Below are 14,085 nucleotides of genomic sequence, written 5' to 3'. Positions count from 1 at the left end.
ACCCAGTAAATGGGGCTAGATCCGCCATTGACGACACGAGTCTGAGTGAGGCAATGTAGGGGCTGAACGATGGTTACGATGGTGGTTGAGATTTTCTTCCGTGGCTGGGGTTTTTTTTATTGTGGTGGTGATGGTGATAATGGTGGTGGTTGAAGCGGTGTTGAATGGTGTTAGAGAGAGTAAGATTTAAGAGAGAGTAACAAAGAAATAGGTATATAATAATGAGTAAGTACAAAGACCAAATTACCTTTGTGTAATCTAATTTAACATAAAAACCTAACGATAACCGAGTTAGGGCTAAAGGGCATAACATGCTTGATTTTGAAATATTAAGTACAAAACTCGTCAATTTTAGTGCAAAATGATACCGCTTGAAAAGGGGTGTTAACATAAAGGACAAAACTTGTAATAAACGTACATTCTACCGAACGCTTTTTGAAAAGTTCATCGAACGTTCACTTTGTTTACAAGCCTAGTAACTGATTGTGAGTTTTGTCATAGACAACCAAATTATTTTTTGATGAATTGATTAATCGGCTTTTTCGATTTTACCATTTCGTGTAATTGTCATATTATCATATGTTATTGTTATTTATTTATTTATTTTTTTGCGTAGTATATATATGGCAAGCAAGTAAATGAAATCAAATGAACCCCAATTGTTATCAAAGTTCGGTTATGACATGATTAAAAAAATCACATAACCGAAGTTAGCAGTTATGATTATGTTAAGAGTAGAAAGTAGAAATCAAATTGAACCGCTATTTACACACTCCAGTCTACAAAACTTCATCAAATCTTAGTAACTTCCCAAATCTGAATGGAGCACGTTTAAATTTCACGGGAGGTTTAGTAATCATTACAAGGCCACCATTGGAGTTGATTACTTAACTAAAGAAGTCCAACTCTAGGACACACTTTTCACATTGCAGGTCTAATACATTATGTGTATTTTTTTTTTAACGTTGACAAATCTTTAACTTGAGAGAAATCTCACACCCTCCTAAACAGAGAGCCCTAACTTTTTTCTAGCCAGACTATGTTGTCTTAACCGGGTTCACGTTAGCGTCAGAGTTTGGCTAACGGCGTTTCCCAGGAAACCATACCATCCATTGCCAGTGGCAGGGGCTTGCACCGCCACAAGAGAGAATCTCTTTGATGTAACGCACGGTGGACTAAAACCAGAGGTGGCTCGGGCTCGAACTGTTGACCTAGGGTCTTTTTATGATCATTTTTATGACTTTTCTTTCGTTCCCTTTGAAAATGTGTTCATTATATTTAACTAGTTTTTTACCCACGTCGCGCATTGCGACGACAACATAGCGTTTGTAACTTCGTTTCACACACTACGATGATGTCATTGACGTATGAATTTGTTACACACATGATATATGTGTGGACTCGTTAATCGTACTTTAGTCATTAACGTATGAATTTGTTACACACATGATATATGTGTGGACTCCTTAATCGTACTTTAGCCATTACTTCAACTTATAATAATGGATTTTTTACATTAACATTAAACATTATATCAACAATTGTGTAGTTGCAAACAAATAAATATTTGTTTGGTTTCACTTTTAAATCTTTCTCTAAATTCTCTCTTTGAATATTCGAAATGACATTCCAAACCTCAAACCTTATTTCACTTTGATTTTCCTTCATTTGCATCCCATGATAGCAAAGTTGTCAATACTAAACAACTTTATATAGAAACTTCTTAGTTATAAAAATTATATTTCCCACAATTTTAATTTTGTGTCAGTAGAGGAGTAAACTGTAAAAGAGAAACACAATGACATCTCATCATATTCGCCTAAGTCTCTTCAGTGTCCACATGTTCAAATTACCTAGATGTTTATATTTTATTTTAATCATTTTTCTATAGTGGTTTCGAGGTGATATGCAAAACACCAAAACCATCTCTGAATTTCAAAACCTTTTCATCTTCTTTTAGGCTATTTGGTTTTAAGTCATTCCCACCATAACAGGTGAAAAGTCGAGAGGACATGGAAGATTTGAAGATATCTGAAGGACATGGAAGATTTGAAGATATCTGAACTTAGACTGTGGTGTGTGTGGCGTGGGTTGGGGCGGCGGTTTGGCCGTTTGGGTTCAACGCTGGCTGCTTCACCTCGGGTTGGCGTTGGGGCTGGCATTGCCATTTGGCGTGGAGATTGAGCCTAGCGGGGCGGGGGGGGGGGTGTTGACATGGCTGGCTTTGGTTGGCTGGTTCGATCTAGCCGTTGGGGGTAACCGTTGCCAAACCAAAAAAAATCCACATGGCTGGCCACGTCAATCTAAGCCACGCCACACCCCTAGTTTTTGAGTATTACCTCTTGGATCCCACCCTCGCCACGTGTCGAGCAATGCCCCCAACCGGAGCCCCTCCACACCCCTTAGTCTTAATACCATGCTAAAGCCATCTCTAATTGTGAGTCTCGGTTCAAATCCGCAAACCCGAATAACCGTATCATAAAAAATCCGAAGTTAATCATACAACCGGTTCTTGATTATGTTTTCTTTTTCATGATTTCAGGTCTGGGGTCGGTTCGGGTTTAACCGGGGTCGGGTTAACTCATTTGCTCAGCATGGTCCTCACCGCAACTACAAAAGCCATCATCACCAAACACTTGCGGATCAATTCCCAATCTGTTCTCTCTCTCTCTTTCTATACTACTTTACCAACTTCAAATCTCTTTCTATACTACTTTACAAACTTCAAAACTAAACACGTAAGCTAATAGATATATAAACATTTTCAAAAAAAATCTTTAAAAGATTAGGATTAGATCAGTAAATGTATCATAACAAAGAGGAATTAAACCGCCATGGCTGCATCCTTCTTGGCAGAAACCAAAAAATCTGTTCAATTTCCAACGGAAAATGCCACGCCAAGATGCGGCAAATCTCAACTTTGAACGATTTACTCAGACAACAAAAAAAATAATCATCACCGCCTTCATCTTGCCACGAAGAACAACCAACAGCATCAATAAAAAATAGAAATAACTAAACCAATAGACTCAGATCTAATAGATCGTCATCGTCTTGACGATCATCTTCAGCGGTGAAACAACAACAATACCAGTGGCGCTAACAACAAAACCACAGACTAACCCAACATTAAACCACATAATGCAAAGAAAACTAAAAACCAAAACACCGACTTGAAGCCGGAACCTCCTGCAACGGTGGTGCAATACCCATTAACCCATTTCTCTCTCTAACACCACACATTCCCCTTTCTATCATTGATAACAACAGATCTGCGCCGTACGGATCGGGCAGCGATGTATAGTTGCCAAGCAATTTAGAGAGGTGAGAGGCCAAACGTTTTGGAGAGAGAGAGAGAGAGGTTTGCAATTTGGTAAAACAGAGTGGGAATATAGGGTTTTACACTACAACGTGGAGATGGTGACCGTGGTGGTGGCGCGACGACGATGGTGACCGTGGTGGTGGTGCGACAGCGGTGACCCTCCGGTCACCGCACCTCTCTCTTCTCTCTCCCTTTTTCCTTCTTCCAGACCACAACGTGGAGATGGTGACCGTGGTGGTGGTGCGACGGCGGTAACCCTCCGGTCACCGCACCTCTCTTTTCTCTCTCCCTTTTTCACTCTTCCAGTTCATATGAAGTGAAACCATAAAGAGGAGTAAGTTGTAAATCTGGAGACACGCGTCTCTAGAAGGAATGGCCGCCCAAATAGATGAATAGTAACAAACCATGAACACAAACACTACGCATTTCCATAGTGTTATTAATAGATATTAATATTAATGATGAATGATTGATTAACTTTGTGATTATTACTAGCCCAACTTTCTTGATCACTTCACTTTTTCCAAGTTCACAACAATGTTTGTTCTATATGTTCTTCAATTTTAGTCTAGATGGATACGGAAAACCCCGACTAACAAATTGTCAACCCACCGTATCGCGCGGACACCCTACTAGTAAAAACATTAATCACAAGTTAAACCATTCATAATTCATTCAAACATTGTTTATATAAATTTTTATATACAGTTCTAAAAGTAAGTATTGTGGTATTGGAGTGCAATTTGTGAATATAAAGTTGTTAAAGTTATGTACTATTACGTTTAATTAACAACAAAAGTTTTGTCTAAGCAAATACTTATTAGCCTCTTTTAAATGATACCCTGCACCATCCAATATTGTTTGTTATGATATCTGAATTAGAGATTACATTATATACATATGCGCACTCGCGTATACATTTGAAGCTTCATTTTATTAGTGTAATTTTATGTTTTGTTAGGCAATTTATATGGTTTCGGTTGTTAGGGACTATCCGAGGACGAATGTGCAAAAGTTGAAGACTATAGCTGTAATTTAAAAAATGTAGAGACCATAAATGAAATCTTGAGAAACCACATGGACTATCCGGACAATTTTTCTCTATAAAATAAAATCTTAGAATGGGCCATGGTTTTCCATACAAATATATGTTTCCACGTTAAGCTTGTTCCCCAAACCCTGCGATTACCGTTGGTTTCGTTCTCCGATCTGCTACTAGAATTTCATTCAGTTTCAACTTTTCTTCACAAAGGTACGAACGATTTGTTTTGCATATGTGGTTTTTGGTGTTCGTAATCTTACTTTTTGAATTATTATACTGTAAATGCCGAAATTAGGGTTTCCGTTATGATAATATGGTGAGTTGCACAAAATCAAACCTAATCGCTTTCACCTCGTTCAGACGAATTAGGTTATGGTTTTCTTTTTTTATGGCAACCGATTAGGGTTTAGAGGTTACATATGTTTTGATTCTTATTAGTTTTTGTATAGCTGATTAAATAAACAAGTTTTTTTATTATTAGGGTTTTTTCTGTATGGTTTTAAAGCGCGTGTGTGTTATATATAAAATAAAATTCCTCTATTGATCCTCCATACAGGAGGGGCGATTTGGAGCAATGGCTGCATCCGACGAAGCTGACAGGAAATTATTTGAGGAGTGGATGGAAAAGCGCAACAAAGTATACAAAAGCGAGGAGGAGAAGGAGATTAGATTCGAGACGTTCAAAAGTAATCTCCAGGTAACTTTTTAAATACGATGTCCGATGATGGTAGTTTATGATGACCACTCAGATCAACGGTTCATGTCTTTAGATGAAACAAGTAGCTAGCAACAAATAATCATGAAACATAAGTGTCATTGATCTGTTATAAATAATCTCCTTTGATTCATTCACCAGTAATTTTTTTATTTGTAAAACAGGAGGGGCGATTTGGACCGATGGCTGCATCTGCGAAATCTGACGAGGAGCGTTTTGAGGACTACATCAAACAGTACAAGAAAGAATACAAAACCGAAGATGAGAAGAAGAAAAGATTCAAGTCGTTCCAAACAAATCTCCGTGTTATAGATGCTTTTGAAGCTTTTGTTGCAGATCAACATCCAGTATTTCATGCCAAGGGTTTGACCCAATATTCGGACTTGACTCTTGTTGAGTACTTAAGAGAGGTCCTCGGAAGGGATGCGACCCCCCCAGATGTTAGTTGGAGTGACAGTGACAGTGACGGTGAGATGGTCTGGTACAGGCACGGGTATGTGAGAGATGCCAAGGGCGAGGGCGAGGATGAGTACGAGGACGAGGAAGAGGACGAGGAAGAAGAAGAGGACGAGAACGAGGAAGAGGACGAGGAAGAGGACAGGGAAGAAGAAGAAGAGGACGAGAACGAGGAAGAGGACGAGGAAGAGGACAGGGAAGAAGAAGAGGACAAGGTCCTCGAGGACGAGGGCGAGGGCGTGGACTTCGGGGCCGAGGGCAAGGGCAAAGTCAAGGGAGAACTTGTGGTCGAGGTTGATGTTTCTGTCAAACGTCAAAGGAGAGGCTAGCTGTAAGTAATTTTACCAATACAAGCCAACTATAAACAAATCTTTGTTTTTACAAACTAGAAATTAGACAATATTGTTAAAACTTTGTTTTACCCTATTTGAAAGTTAATGTGGCAGTATCTATTTAGCCAAGTTATAAACACATCTGGGGGCGTTCTTGCTAACTAAAGCATACATTGTTTTAGTTAAAACTGTGTTTTCCTTATTGTGGCAGTATCTATATTAGGCTACTTCCGTACTTTCCGATTAATCATATTGTGAATTCAGTAGGTAACTATTTATTATAGTGTGGGTTACTGATTTGGGGTGTTTGCTAGTCCCTGCTTTGGCATTGCATTATTTTCTAAGACTTTTCGTTATCCAATCCGGCCCTCTTGCCACCTCTAGTTACCATCATACTAGCATTAAGTAACCCATTTCAACCCAGCACCACATAAAACACTATATATGTCTTTGTTTCTACCAGACCACCACATAAAATACGATATACTGTGGTAAGATTTTATGTAATCAGTTCTGAAAATAATTAAATTACAACAACAGTACCTGCCACCTCCTTTCCCAGTTAAGGAGCATAGGTCAGGCCCCAAGTTACAAACACTACAAGAAAACGAAGCATTAGCGGCGACTTTTGTCGTCGCTAAAAGTCCCATTTGTCGTCGCTAAAGGCTTTAGCGGCGACTTGTCGCCGCTAAAAGGTCGCCGCTATTGATCCGTCGCTAAAAGCCCTTGGTCGCCGCTAAAGATGTCCTCGCTAATAATTGTTCACTTTTAGCGGCGACATTTTGACCTTTAGTGACGACATTTGTCGCCGCTAAAAGTCAAAAAACCAGTAAAAAAAAATTCTGTGCTGCTGTTTTCGGTTTACAGTTTTACTACTATTTCCCCGACCTGAGTAATCACAACAGGCTCGTTTTATGACTGCCGATCATTGCCATTCTAACCCTTTATAACCTTTGAGAACAACCCATTCTAACCCTTTAGCCGGTTCCCATTTAACCCTTTAACACATCCTTAGTTTCAATCCATTAACATCTAAATGTATTCGGGTTATGTTATACAGTTAAACGGTGAGTAAAATCAAAATCGGCTCGACTAGTTTGCACCGGCAAGGAGTGAATAGAATATAAGTTCTTAGTCCAGATTATGAGCTTGTATGCAGCCATAAAAAACTTAAAATTTTAGTTTTGAAAATATGACTAAACTACAAAAGAATCAACTAACCAATCAAGACTATAATTACTCATCTGGTTACAAAAACGTTAATTTAAAACTGCAGGGTATAGTGTTACCTCCACGTAGACCGCCACAAATATATAATCACCAAAAGCAGCAGCAGCATGCCATCGGCTCGTCCACTATAAACACTGAAATTTAAAAATCTGACCTATGGCAATTGAAATTGTTTATAGTTAGAATAAGAATTAAAATTAGAATGTTGCTCAATGAAAGTTGTTTTGAGGACAACAATCTTTTCATGAATATGAATATGCTAGAAACAACAAAATTTGTCATGAATGAGACCCACCAACTACCCAGGTACTATAAACAATTCAAACAAATAAAAACAAATTGGATCTCAAGTGCATGGAAGACAGAAGTGCAGCCTATATATCATTTAGAAGAAAATCAAACTTTAAAAGAAAGTCAAAGCATGTGATACCTAAAAATTTAGCCATATTTATAGCGTATTTGGAAGTGTGTTTAAATATGAAAAAAGAACACTGATTTAAAGTACTCATATGTAATTAATGAATTCTCCAAGGTGACCTATAGTTCTTATGTAACAGAAGATCAAAAACCTCCATATTGGAAAGAGTCTGAATACCACTGGGTCGACTAATTGATGGTTTCGCAAACCGAGTACGATACTTCAAGACAAATCCAATAATAAACCAAATTGCACCAAACTTCACTCTCAATCTACCGATGAAAAGCACTAAACAAACCGATCCTTCAATTCAATGAATATAATGAACATTTAACAAAATAAAATAAATATTCAACAACAATTTTAATTTTCTTAGCAAGATCAAGATAGGCTAGAATTACCATCAAAATCAAGAAAATTCTTTTGTGTAGAACAAAATCTGAGAAAGTATCCTCCTAACTATGCAAATGAATTCTATGATTAGTCGAGACATCAGCTTTGACGCCATCAGCTTCTCTACTCCCTACAACCCACATAGCATTCAAAATCAATAGGCAATAATAACTGATAATTTAAATTCAGAACTCGTAATTAATATACAAAATCTACACTAACAATGACATTTTTGCATTTGATGCCGCCGACGGTGCCGTTGTTGTCGACGACTTTAACTGCATTCCTTTGGATATGAGTATGTGCTTTCTTTTAGTGTCACTTATTGCTGATCCTGAGTGGAATAAGCATGTTAATGCCTTTTTCACAAACTCTCATCAACAAATGAAACAAATTATAAAAATTAAAGTTCATTTTGACCCGTTACGTTTAACCATCCAATCAAAGAAGACATGGCTGCATTCTTTTCAGTTCGCCTTTGGTTCACCGTAAATGTAAACAGTTTAACCACTTTTGATTCAGTTAAGTCACCTGACACGTTTCATTTTAGACAAAAGCACATATATTATGAGAAAAATAGGCCAGGTAAAAGGTAACTTTCAAATCATTCGACTCATTTGACCCATTTAATTTCCAAATGCCTTTACTATTTATCAAGACAATCCTAGCAGAGCATTAATGTGCACTGTATAACAAAAAACTGTGGTAGAAAATGTAATAATCGAATGGTAATTTGTGAGTTTTAGAGTTCACCGTGATCAGCAACCAGTCAACCAGTGACACTAAAAGACCAGATCAGGAAATAGACTACACAGATCTCGGCTTGCCAATCGTGGTCGCCGGAAGGCAGCTTCACTTAGTTTTTTAATTGCTGGAGCAGATTTGTTTTGAAATCCTGAGGCCCTAACCTGCCGTTGAATACACTATTCATTTCCAATTGTCTTACTAACATATAGTAATTATGCAGACCTGAATAGCCATTGACTATGCCCCGATATTCCATACCCATAAATTTTTATGTTCAATCTGCAACCGGTTAGCAATCTCCCATACCTGAATAGTCATTTGTTGATGGTGTATTTATGAGTGATGAGGATGACAAAGCAGGTGACGGACACAAAACCGACTCCAGAGCAAAAGACACGCCCTGCAACAACAACATTGAAACCTAAAATACACAGCAACCTAATACACTTGACACCAACCTAACCCAAACTGATTTCATAAGGTTAAGTTTTACAAACCACCAACCCGGGTTGAACCCCAACCCGGTTTCACAATCAACCCGATTTGACTTTTCTAGGCTTCACTCCAAACCAGTTTGAACCCGGTTCGGGTTCAAACCCTAACCCGATTGTGCACCTCTAACTTCAACTACTCTCTAAACCTATTTATCAAAAAAATGCAGCAATTAACCTCTAATTGAAGTCAAGAAAAACACAACAACAACACAATAACCTGCTATACTACATTTAACTACATAAATTTGACATTTAACTCAAGAAATTTGTGTAGATAATACAAATTAGAGATAATCAAACATAACAAGGATACCTGGTGGTCCGACGACGTTGAAGAGGTTGTTCGGAGAGATGATGCAGCGTCGCAGATGAGGTGGTCTGGCATAGTGTGGTGTGGTGTGCGGCATTAGACAGCCTAGGGTTTGGGGGAGGGAGTGGTGTGATTTGGGAGGGATTGAGTGAGGTCTGAGCCCGCCAAAGGTTTTTGATACACTTTTTAGCGGCGACAAGTTGTAATAAAACATTAACCATCAGATGATGTTGTCATCGAACGGCTGTGGATGGATTTTAAACATTGGACACGGATAAGAACCTTTAGCGGCGACTTTTCTGAAGTCGCCGCTAAAAGTGTCGCCACTATTGCCAATATTTCTTGTAGTGAAACCAGGCTCCAACTATCTTACCATGTGCAGGTATACTGATCATAACATCAATAGATCCAACTGTTTTGCAAGTTAGAAAATCCACGTGTAATCGTACCACGGAAAAATGGATATTCACTCAAGATATTAAAGATATTCTTATTTTTGTACTTGAAATCTTTTTTCCCTTTTTTCTGTTTTGATAAATGGACAATAAATACTTTAAAGCTATGTTATATGTAACTGTGACAGGCTGAGGTCATGTGAACGATTTATATCATTAAAAGCTTACTTTGCATGTGCAAACATACAGTGCCAATCAACCCAAGAACATGAAAGTATTGTTTGAAAGGGTCAACCCAACTCATTTTGACCTGTTCCTTAAAGCCTCGTTCATTTTGACCTCTTCCTAAAACCATATTCGTTTTGACCCATTACCCGGTTATCTAACCTGTCCGACCCGCCCATTTATCCACCAACAAGACAAACTACCAGCAGGGGAAAATTAAAAAAAAAATCTTAAAAGTTAACTTGCAAGTTAAATATGTATATCGTTATAGGTGACCAATTACCAACACTAGAAGATATTAAATAATAAATAGTTAATTACTTTTTTTTAATCTAGAGAGCAAATTATATAGCTTTACACTCACAGTCAATGCTGCCGACATCATAAGAGGCCGGTTTAGGGTTCTTAGAAAATACCTGCCATTCGGAAAAGAAAGATAAGCTAAAACTATATGTGCTACTAATATATATATACAAATGAATTTCTAGGTTCTATATACTCGAGCATAATTTTCTTGATATAAGGAGCTCCTGTGTTCAAATACTTCTAAGATCTATTGATAAGTTATTTTTAAGTTTATCTTTTTGTATACAGGGCATTTAGACTTTAAAGCATGCGATAAAACAAAAACTGTGATTGGTTGGAGTCTTTTCAAAAGAAAAGGACTCTCCAAAAATAGGCGTATGCTATTTTAGTGCAACGAACACACGGTATTCTTTAGTAAAAGGCGAAAGAATAGTTCGCTTTGTGCTCATTGCATAGCTGCGTGTCTTTCTTGACTGCAGCTGGGCTGCTTATATACACACAGCTTCCCTTTATAACTTATTCAACCAGCCGATGTGGGACACCAACTTGTAGTTTATAGGCCACAATAGCTGTTTCCTTCTCTGGATGAATGACCAGATCCAGAAATCTTTTCTAATTGGTTCCTTTTGATAGATTATCACTAATTTTTCCAAATCATACAAGGTTTTCACTAACTTTTTCTAGGAACCCCACAAAATGTGGCTAAATCCGCCACTGTGAATGACCATCTTCAGAGACTGGGAGAGGGGTTTCAGAAATGAACAGGCCAGACGAGTGTGAACACTATGAATCTGTTGGCCATTTATCGTGTAATGTGGAGGCCGAAATGGTTGATCTTGAAAGTGGTGAGGCTTTATCTCCTATGCAAAGGAGAAGTATGGCTAAGAGGTCCCATGATCATGAAAGGTGACACATCTTCTGCTTGTAGCTTTCAAGGGGGTGATTGGATTGCTTATTGTTAGGTAGATTTTTCAACTCAGAAAGCTACAACCAACATAAACTCATTCGTAACTAAATGGCCACCTCTATATATATAGTGGAAATGTTGTATCTAACATCTGTTTGTGACACTAAAATCTATAATCAAATATTCAGATGAAGAAGCTGAGCAGATTCCGATAGCGTATGTGGTCAGAAAACCTGGAAGCCAAATCAGGAGACACTGGTGGAGAAATGCGGACCTCTTGTAATGTTTGTTGGCAAACTTCTAGCACGGAGCCACAGGGAATGGTGTGTGTCTAGCAATAAAGTTTTAAATTTACAAACTGTTAATTAGTGTAACGAATATTAGAGCTTGAATAAGCAAGTGTGGTCTCATCAGTAGCGCAGGTTATGGCAAAACGGAGTTAGTCGAACACTCCGACACAGCTGGCCTTAATGATAGAAACCTTAGTTTTTAAGCATGAAAGAAATTAACTTAACTTTCTTGGTTACATAAACTAAACAAGCCAATCTGAGCTGGAGCTTTGCTACCTTAACAGAGCTCGAACTCGGCTCCTGAAAAAAAAAAAAAAAAAATTCAAGCTCGAATCAGGTTCGGCTCTTAATAATTTGTTTAACTATTGGAATTAATTGATAAAACTTTAACTTTCTACCTATTGGAATGGAATTAATATATTCTTTATTTTTGTTTTCAATATTAAAAAAATATTATATTGATTTTATTACACAATTTATTAATCAAATTGTCGAAACTGGTAACAACATTTTATCACTCAAATGACTGCTGATTTGCTTCTTAAATAACATATCTTCTTTTAAACAAACCATCTCCGCAAGCACCAAATACCTCGTGTATCAAGTATATTCGTTAGTATTGCTAAAGATATAAGTTGTTTTTTATTATTTGGTATATAAGTTAGATTTATTCAACCCGTGTAATACACATAATTTTCTAAAAATGCAACTTTTTTTAGTATTTACGATACAACATTACATTCATACAATCGGTGTAAGACACAAGATTTTAAAGATATAAGTATTTTATTATTTGGTATATAAAACTAGATTTATTCAACACGTATAATAAACAAGATTTTTTAAAGATAACCTTTTTTATTATTTAGTAATGAAAATTACATTAAACCAAACCATGTAATGCACATAGTTTATAAAGATATAAGTTTTTTTATTATTTGGCATACAAAATTACATTTATTCAACCCATACAATACACTAGATTTTTAAAGATATAACTTTTTATTATTTAATAGATAAAATTTATTTATTCAACAAGGTTTTTAAAAATATACATCTAACTTATAATAAAAGACTACAAATAATGACACATGACATTCTGTTCTTCAACCTCATAAATTTTATTTATATTTGTTTAATAATTTTTTTAATACTAATATTAATTAATAACCAATATATAGATATCACTATTTTTTATCCTTATCTTTATTTAAAATTAATAAATAACTTCAATTTTGCAATTTAGATTTTAGACCATTTGTTTTTTTTTTACTTTTAACCCAAAGTTTTTCATCTTTTGCAATTTAATCCCAACTCTTTTTTATTTTCAGTTTTGGTCCACCATACTTTTCATCTTTCCCAAGTCTTTCGTTTCGTTCTAAATTTTGTGAGTTAATGCACCGCAACGTGTGTTTGGGGTTCAACATTTTTTCGTATATTTTTTTCTCGTTTAACTGGCCGTTGCGTCACATCTATTTTTCTGCGTTTGACAAGTTCGTCCAACACGCGGGTCCTGGATGGACTTAGTTATTTTTTTCTATGTTTTACGTTTCGGTTTAATTTCTCAGCAATGAGCGTGCGTGATTAAAATATTTTACGTCTGCTTTTCGCTCGGCGTTATTCTTTTCCCGTTTTTATTTATTTTGTTTTTAATAGCTTTTCCGGTGTTGGTGGAGCAGACAATGGTATAATATTGCAACTATTTAACACAGTTTTATGACAACTGCTGCAACGCTGGGCTTAATACTAGTATATTTATATTATTTAATAATATATACTAGGTTAGAACCCCGTGTATTACACGGGTTGAATAAACGTAATTTTGTATAACAGATAAAAAAACAATATATTTTTAAAAAACCTCATTTATTACACGTGTTGAGTAAATATAATTTTATATATTAAATAATAAAAAAGTTATATCTTTAAGAACCTCATTTATTGTGCGGGCTGAATAAATGTAATTTTATATAGCAAACAAAAAAAATTATATTTAAAAAAAACTGGTGCATTCATGGGTGGAAGAAATGTAATTTTATATACTAAATAATAAAAAAAGTTATATTTAAAAAAAAAACTCTGTTTATTGTACGGGTTAAATAAATCTAATTTTATATGGCAAATAATAAAAAAAATGTTATATCTTTAAAAACCATGTGTATTACACGTCTTTATCTATTGTTATAAAAATCTTTCTAAATCAAAATGGATTTTTATTATTTTTTAAATTAGTTTAATTTAATATATTTTTAAAACAAATACATCTCTTTCCTTCTTATCTTATATTAAATATATAAATAATAAATTAATATTAAATGTTATCCTAATTTATTAAAAATATATTTTTTTTATTTGGTATACAAAATTATATTTATTCAATTCGTGTAAAACGTGGGTTTTTAACAATATTTTGTTTATTATTTACTATTCAGAGTTACATTTATATAACCTGTGTAACACACGAAGTTTTTAAAGATATAATTTTTTATCATTTGCTATATAA

At 35.8% G+C, this 14,085-nt stretch overlaps 1 protein-coding gene, 2 long non-coding RNA genes and 1 other non-coding gene across 6 annotated transcripts; 2 read left to right on the top strand and 2 right to left on the bottom strand.

The window, feature by feature from the left end:
* The first annotated feature begins 1,541 nt into the window (after positions 1–1,541).
* LOC118482270 lies at positions 1,542–3,324 on the top strand. The gene is made up of 2 exons (XR_004868160.1): positions 1,542–2,437; positions 2,543–3,324. It is a non-coding gene; the product is annotated as an uncharacterized LOC118482270 (long non-coding RNA).
* Positions 3,325–3,543: 219 nt separating this feature from the next.
* On the top strand, positions 3,544–6,006 carry LOC110879998 (glutamic acid-rich protein-like). 2 transcript variants are annotated; one of them, XM_022128549.2, is made up of 3 exons: positions 3,544–4,574; positions 4,921–5,061; positions 5,244–6,006. In XM_022128549.2, exons 2-3 carry the CDS (start codon positions 4,939–4,941, stop codon positions 5,862–5,864), a joined length of 744 nt encoding a protein of 247 aa, XP_021984241.1. In that variant the 5' UTR covers positions 3,544–4,574; positions 4,921–4,938; the 3' UTR covers positions 5,865–6,006. The 2 variants fall into 2 exon arrangements, with proteins under 2 accessions (XP_021984241.1, XP_035833858.1); XM_035977965.1 differs by lacking the exon at positions 3,544–4,574 and having other exon boundaries at positions 4,613–5,061.
* A 224-nt stretch (positions 6,007–6,230) lies between these two features.
* Positions 6,231–9,662, bottom strand: LOC110880000. Of its 2 annotated transcripts, XR_002559134.2 has the most exons (5): positions 9,463–9,661; positions 8,962–9,055; positions 8,131–8,816; positions 7,917–8,038; positions 6,231–7,251 (listed from the first exon to the last, which is right to left on the bottom strand). It is a non-coding gene; the product is annotated as an uncharacterized LOC110880000 (long non-coding RNA). The 2 variants fall into 2 exon arrangements; XR_002559132.2 differs by having other exon boundaries at positions 8,131–9,055; positions 9,463–9,662.
* A 1,062-nt stretch (positions 9,663–10,724) lies between these two features.
* On the bottom strand, positions 10,725–10,844 carry LOC118482550. The gene has a single exon (XR_004868583.1). It is a non-coding gene; the product is annotated as a U5 spliceosomal RNA (small nuclear RNA).
* Between the last annotated feature and the right edge of the window lie 3,241 nt (positions 10,845–14,085).

Source organism: Helianthus annuus, chromosome 9 (assembly GCF_002127325.2).
Source record: "Helianthus annuus cultivar XRQ/B chromosome 9, HanXRQr2.0-SUNRISE, whole genome shotgun sequence".
Taxonomy (NCBI): domain Eukaryota; kingdom Viridiplantae; phylum Streptophyta; class Magnoliopsida; order Asterales; family Asteraceae; genus Helianthus; species Helianthus annuus.
This window is presented reverse-complemented; position numbering and strand designations above follow the sequence as displayed.